The 7617-nt window shown below is 35.2% G+C and overlaps 1 protein-coding gene across 1 annotated transcript; it reads left to right on the top strand.

Annotated features, from left to right (window-relative positions):
* The first annotated feature begins 305 nt into the window (after window positions 1-305).
* Window positions 306-6658, top strand: LOC110107491 (ribonucleoside-diphosphate reductase large subunit). Its single transcript, XM_020837765.2, has 17 exons — window positions 306-820; window positions 909-970; window positions 1068-1155; window positions 1785-2048; window positions 2123-2363; window positions 2441-2517; window positions 3511-3681; window positions 3785-3877; window positions 3970-4119; window positions 4185-4271; window positions 4358-4522; window positions 4605-4724; window positions 5394-5596; window positions 5674-5823; window positions 5910-6057; window positions 6145-6228; window positions 6316-6658. The coding sequence occupies exons 1-17, from the start codon at window positions 593-595 to the stop codon at window positions 6412-6414; spliced, it is 2430 nt and encodes an 809-aa protein (XP_020693424.1). The 5' UTR covers window positions 306-592; the 3' UTR covers window positions 6415-6658.
* The last annotated feature ends 959 nt before the right edge of the window (window positions 6659-7617 follow it).

The following is a 7617-nucleotide window of genomic DNA, read 5'->3' as shown; positions in this document are numbered from 1 at the left end:
TTCGAGTGTTTCCACGTAAAAACTCTGGTCTATTATGAACGCTACACCCTCCATTTTTCTGCTTGTGTTCTAGATCATCGTACAAAGCTAGGACATTATATTTTATATTTCTCTACCGCCGCGAATATTTAAGGATGCAACAACAACTATAATATTCATGAAATTCTTTGAAAAAGCAGATGATTTCAAATACAAATAATATCGACGGAGCCAAACTAGACTAACCAGCCAGCTCGCTCAAACTAGTCTCACCGTTCATTGGTAAACCCTGATTTACCGTATTGCCACCGTTTTCCCGCGCTGCCACTAGAAGCACAAAATAGTTGCAAAATAGCCGTCCAGTTCTCACCCCAGAGAGGGAAAAATCGTTCTCAAACGGCAATCTTCGCGCCAAAATTTCGATCGAAAAGAAGCTCTCAATAATTGAAATTCAAAACCCTAACACTGAAATCAAGATCCCGCCTTTCAAACCCTTCAATCCCTCGCACCTTATCCTATTCGCCGTCACTATAACATCCGCCCATCAACTGCTCGATAAAATCTCCCAACCAGCCAGAGAGAACGTAAGATTCAGGATTTCCATCTATCAGAGATGTACGTGGTGAAGAGGGACGGGCGGCAGGAGTCGGTTCACTTCGACAAGATCACCGCAAGGCTGAAGAAACTTAGTTATGGCCTTAGCCAGGAGCACTGCGACCCTGTGCTCGTTGCCCAAAAAGTATGCGTTGGGGTCTACAAGGGAGTCACCACCACACAGCTTGACGAGCTTGCAGCCGAGACAGCTGCAGCCATGACGGCTAATCATCCTGACTATGCCTCGGTGATTATACTTTCTTCTCTATATTTATTCATGTCAAGGCTTGCCCTAGGTCTTTCTCCGTTCTCATCCTTTGATCTATTTCGTTTAGCTTGCTGCTAGGATCGCGGTCTCTAATCTGCACAAGAATACAAAGAAATCGTTTTCTGAGACGTAAGGGATCTATTTGACTGTTCAGGATTTTATTTTTTTCTTTGGATGTTATGATTTTATTGATATATGAATTTTGAATTGGTTGATCTGTACTCAGGATAAAGGATATGTACAACCATTTCAATGAGAGGTCGGGGCAAAAGGCGCCTTTGATTTCTGATGATGTTTATGAGATCATCATGAAGGTGAATTTTCTTGCTTGTTTCAAATGTTAATTTTGGTTTCTGATATGTTATTTTCATCAGGCTTCATGTTATGTTGATACTTTTAGCGCGTATCAGTATTTTAATCGTCCTTAGATACAGATGCTTAGTAAATCCCAGCAGGATATAGTAAACCTTTTTAATCCAGATTTAGTTAATCTTGAGCGGATTAAAACATGGCAGTTATTTAACATGATAACTACTAAGTTTTGATAAGCATGGATAAATTGTTTGCTATTTGTTTTATGATTTTAGATTTCTAAGCAAGTGAAAATTTTTAACACATTTAAATATTGAATTCTAAATATAATTTAGTCAGATTTATTATCTATCTTGCCAAGTAGTTTGTAGGATTCAATACTCCAATGATTTATTGAATTTGTATTCACAGGATTTACTATATCCTACTCGATATAAATCCTTCTTGTAGCCAAACAACCCCTGATTGTTGCTTTTCCATGATGTTATGGTGCCTTCGTTCTTCGCCAGATGGTGCCTATTTTGCTGGTCGTTGAATTGTTTATTTGATAATTTATCATTCCCAATTCTTTAATTGCAAAGCTTGGATGGCTTGCTCTCAGATTAACATCCTCATTAATATGCACATGCAGAATGCTACTCGTGTTGATAGTGAGATCATTTATGATAGAGACTTTGATTATGATTACTTTGGCTTTAAAACTCTCGAGAGGTCCTATCTTCTAAAATTATCTGGGAAAGTGGTGGAAAGGCCCCAGCATATGCTGATGAGAGTTGCTATAGGGATTCATAAAGAAGATATTGATTCTGCCATCAAAACTTATCATCTGATGTCACTACGGTGGTTTACTCATGCTTCTCCTACCTTGTTCAATGCGGGCACTCCTAGGCCTCAGGTATCCATCAAACTTGACTTCTTAGTTCATTTACTTTAACATAAGTTGATTTTGGGTTTGTTTGATTTGGCCAGCTAAGCAGCTGCTTCCTCATTTGCATGAAAGATGATAGCATTGAGGGAATATATGATACCTTAAAAGAGTGTGCTATAATAAGCAAATCTGCTGGTGGAATTGGCGTCTCCATCCACAACATTCGTGCCACTGGGAGTTACATTCGTGGGACAAATGGTGTTTCAAATGGCATAGTTCCAATGCTACGGGTTTTTAATGATACTGCTCGCTATGTTGATCAAGGAGGAGGGAAAAGGAAAGGTAGCATGGTCTTATTTCATTGGTTTATATACTAGTTAGCCATGATTATTAATTTTGTCCTATTCTTAATGTTCTAGGTGCATTTGCGGTGTACTTGGAACCATGGCATGCTGACATTTTTGAGTTCCTTGATCTTAGAAAAAATCATGGGAAGGTATGAGGTGCTACCACCTAGGCAGGAATTTTTTGTTTTTGATTTCTTGTTCTCAAGTATCGTAAATCTGTCACTGAAGCTACACTGATGGACTATGAAATTGAGGTGAACTTTATGGAATAAGAAAATGTAAAATTGTAAATCATTAATAGAAAGCTTACTAGATGATACCAAAGAGGATGTAAATAAATGAGAAGTTTGGGTAGAAAGAAAAAAATATTAAGAATAGTAATTTCAAACTCAAAATTCAAGAGGGACATTGAACTTTAAAAGCATTTTGAGCTTTACAGTTGATCAAACTTTATAAATAACATTAATAAAATTCATTCTATGGTGCCATGTTTGTAAAATGAGATTAATACAAGACATGAAGCCTTGGCTTTATGTATCAAATCAATGTGGAATGATTTTGAAGAAGTGTTAGATTTAAGATATCATGATTCTAAGCAGAACAATAAGCTTTGTGCAAAATGTATTTACATCTGTTTTGGTATGATTCATGGAATGATTATGAAGAAGTGTTAGATTAAAGATATCAAAACGTTGAACTTTAAAAGCAGAGCAATAAGCCTTTATGCAACACTCACTGATAATTATTGGCATGATTCATGGAAGTTGCCCATCCTAAATAAATGGCATATGGTTAATGATGGTTCAGTCATTACCTTGAAATGATTTGTTGTTTTCTTATTTCTTATGTGGTTCATGGTAAAAAAATAGGGAGATTTATGGACATAAACATTCAAATATATCCTATTCACTAAAATATCATCCATTCAAGCATAAAAAACTAGCAAATCCATGCACGAGCCACTAGCAAACTCTTGGGAATTTCATGAATGAGAAAAATATAAGCTGTTTCTTAGTTGTGAACCTTAATATTTGATTAAAATTTGACTGATAGAGGTAAGAGACTGTTTTTTTTTGTAACAATTCCTCAATTTAACTGAAATTACAATTAGATGTACCTTTAACTCTTGATAAATCTTATAGGAAGAACACAGGGCACGAGATCTGTTCTATGCACTCTGGATACCTGATATATTTATGGAACGGGTCCAGAGCAATAAAGAATGGTCACTTTTTTGCCCAAACGAAGCTCCTGGTTTGTCTGACTCTTGGGGTGAAGAGTTCAACAACTTGTACACAAAATATGAAAAAGAGGTTAACTAGCACTCCTTTATTTTTAATGATAAACTCTTACAGTTTGCACTGTTTAATAGAATATATTGTCTTAGTCATTGCTTTGGACCTATTCTAATTTTAGGGCAAGGCCAGTAAGATTGTTTCGGCACAAAGCCTATGGTTTGAGATTCTTAAATCCCAGATTGAGACTGGAACACCCTATATGTTATATAAGGTAGACTATTTAATTTTTCCATTATCATTTCTTTTAATCTGTCTGCTTTCCATCTCTTTCTCATTGTCCCACTTTCAACCTTCTATTTGAAGGATGCTTGCAATAGAAAAAGCAATCAAAACAACCTTGGAACCATAAAGTCTTCAAATTTGTGTACTGAGATAATAGAGTTCACCAGTCCCGATGAAACTGCTGTATGCAATTTGGCATCAATTGCTTTACCTCGATATGTGATGGAAAAGGTAAATTCTCCTTATCTATGCTTGCAAGTAGCTACCTTGGATTCTTAAGCTATTGCTATTTGCAGAATGTACCTATAGATTCACATCCATCAAAGCTGGTTGGAAGCATTGGAGCGAAAAATAGATTTTTTGATTTTGACAAGTTAGCTGAGGTGCCACAACTTTTTGTTTCATTCAAAACTTTTTTTTACACTTTTATCAATAATCTCATAATCTTCTTCTCTTCTTGTCCTTGAAGGTGACTGAAATAGTTACACAGAACCTCAACAAGATAATTGACATTAACTATTACCCAGTTGAAACAGCTAGGAGATCTAACTTACGCCATAGGCCAATTGGCATTGGCGTTCAAGGCTTGGCTGATACTTTCATCTTACTTGGCTTAGCTTTTGATTCAGCGGAGGTAAGTGCATATCTTTAAAATTGTCCTTAGTTGAATATGTTGTTTTGATGGTTAATCATTATTATTATTATTTTTTCTTTAGGCCCAACAATTGAACAAGGACATTTTTGAGACCATATACTACCATGCTTTGAACGCTTCTTCTCAACTTGCTTCCAAAGAAGGCCCATATGAAACATATCAAGGAAGTCCAATTAGTAAGGTCTGCAGTAAAAAAAAACTTTGATTTATGGGCTCATTTGTTACTTTAAGATCGAAAACTTTAGGAAATGAAGATTTTGTTTTTATTCATTTTTATTATGAATTTGAAATCATAATATGCAAGAGGTTTTGAAGCTGTTTGTTGAGTTTAGGATTTTTGGATAAACATAGATTTTTAAACATTATATCAAATTATGAAATTTACTAAATTCATTATATTTTAAAAACATTTTTTCTAACTTGAAGCAATCAAATGGCCCTAAGACAATCCAACTCTTTATTTAATCTCATCATGTTTATATATATTTGCATTCAATTTTACCAAGTTAACATGCACATTTGTTGGAATTTAAATTGCAGGAAACCTTGTTACAATAACAAGTGAAACTAAAATTATATACATGCAAGGATTTACTACATTAGATATACGGATCAGGTGTACGGGATTATTTCTCTCAAAAACTGGAAAAACAAGTTAAAGCACCTCTGCAAAAATAATATTTGTTTGAAAAAAAAAAACAAATAAAAAACAGAACAGAATTCTAAATATCAAAAGGTTTTACACATTAGATGAGTATTCAAGAGCATCATGAGTTATAGGACACTTCGTTAGATTTATTTTTACATTGTCCTATCTGTGTCATGGTATCTGATTGAAGCTGTTCTGTAGGGCATTCTCCAACCGGACATGTGGAATGTAATCCCTTCATCCCGGTGGGATTGGCCTGCTTTGAGAGAAAAAATTGCTAGGAATGGAGTAAGAAACTCCCTTCTTGTTGCTCCAATGCCCACTGCTTCTACTAGTCAGATTCTTGGAAACAATGAGTGCTTTGAGCCATACACATCGAACATCTATAGTCGCCGGGTTTTAAGGTCTGCCTGTTCTGTTTGTGTCATCCCTTCGCAAATTTCAGGCTATCCTAACAGTAATATATACTTGGCTTCTGCAGTGGAGAATTTGTTGTAGTGAACAAGCATCTTCTAAATGATTTAACTGAGATGGGTCTCTGGTCTAGTACTCTTAAAAACAAGATTATTTATGAAGATGGTTCCATCCTTAAGATTCCAGAAGTTCCAGAGCACCTTAAGGCAATTTACAAGTACTGTATTATTCTTATTCCCCTATTTTGTGGATTATAACAAGTTCCTATTCTATGATAAAAAATTAACATAAATGTTTGATCAGAACTGTGTGGGAGGTAAAGCAAAGAACCATTGTTGACATGGCTATTGATAGAGGATGCTACATTGATCAGAGTCAGAGCTTAAATATTCATATGGATCAGCCCAACTTTGGAAAACTGACTTCTCTACACTTCTATGCCTGGTCTAAGGTACAATGTCAAATCACATTATATCCCCTTTGGTTTATATTTATCAGGGCTAATCCTTGGAACATTTTTTTTTTTTTTTGATTGAAGGGTCTTAAGACAGGCATGTATTATCTCCGTTCGCGCGCAGCAGCTGATGCAATCAAGTTCACAGTCGATACATCTCTTCTCGCAGTAAGCTTTGGTTGTTTATCTTCATTCTATGTTTTCCTGGTTTTTTATCTTCGCTTGTTAATTTAGTTCTTTTCTCGATGCATGCAGAAGAATGAACAAGCAATGGAAAATGGCGTAGAAGTTGGCATGGCACAACTTGCTTGTTCTTTAGAAAATAGAGATGCCTGCATGGCTTGTGGAAGCTGATATCACTACTTTGCTTCGACTATCTGTGCATTCAGAAGTCCTCGCTGATGTGACTTACTTCCTGTAAGTCCAAGCTGCAGCTCATCTAGTCTCTTCCATGGAGTCATTGTTCAATTGCTAAAACTTAAATTATGTTGTTCTTAAAGTAGTCCATCTTTAAAATGGCATTTAATTGTATTTTACATTAAGTATGGCCTCTTTTGGCCCTTTAGCAAATGCATTTCTCCCTTGGAAGTTGATATTACTCTTTGTTTTGATCGCTAATTTTTTTGTATTAAAATATTTGAGTGTATTAGATTTAGTTTTACATTAAATATGTGGAAGTTATATTGGCGTAGGAATATTAATTGGTTCTCACTTTAAGCTTGCTTTTCAAGTTGAAAATGGGTTTCATCATTAGTATATTAAGACTTTGTTTGGAATTTTAGCCATTTTACTGTTTTGTTTTTTAGATTGTAATGTGTTTTTTTACGGCTTTCAAAAAGTTTATGTTAGAAAATTGTTATATTTAATATTTTTTTAAAAAATTATTTTCTACAGTAGTTTTATAAAGCATTAAGAAAATATTAAACCAGTTCATTGGACATTTAGACTGGTCCAGCTGGTCCCATAGGGACTGATTCATGCGGATAGAGGTGGGATTTCTTCGCCTCTCCTGTACATCGATTCAGCTGCTGAAGCTAGCTGAGTAGATTTGGAAGGTTTTTGGGGGAGTTAGGAGGGAAATTTGAATGTAGGGATTGTTTAGGGATTTCCTTTTGATTTATATGCATTAAATAGTTTGCTTTCCTAGGGTTAGTGCATCTTGAATTTGGCTTAAATTTGATATCTCTTAGATTTAGGTTTTCCTTTGGGCTCTAGCGGTGTCTAGATATTTGGGAGAGAGATTCTCCTTCAAATAGAGGATCAATTGTATCTTGGTATTTTTTGTTTCCCTTTCATCAAATAATACTTATTATCTATTGTTTTCGTGGTTTGGTGTGGATTTTTGTGTAGAATTCTCCTTGTTTTCTGAAGATTGATAGGAAATACTTGAATCTACAAGTGTTTCCTATCAGAAAATTATCTAAAATGAAACCTAAATTCAATTCTAATAATCTTTTTGTCCACAATTTGAGTCAAATGTGTGGTTGAGATCAAGTTGTCCTTGGGATTTATGACTTTTATGCCTTTTAGTGATATATACGCCACATTGATTGAGGT

The sequence above is a fragment of the Dendrobium catenatum genome, unplaced genomic scaffold, assembly GCF_001605985.2.
Source record: "Dendrobium catenatum unplaced genomic scaffold, ASM160598v2 fragScaff_scaffold_1105, whole genome shotgun sequence".
Classification (NCBI taxonomy): domain Eukaryota; kingdom Viridiplantae; phylum Streptophyta; class Magnoliopsida; order Asparagales; family Orchidaceae; genus Dendrobium; species Dendrobium catenatum.
This window is presented reverse-complemented; position numbering and strand designations above follow the sequence as displayed.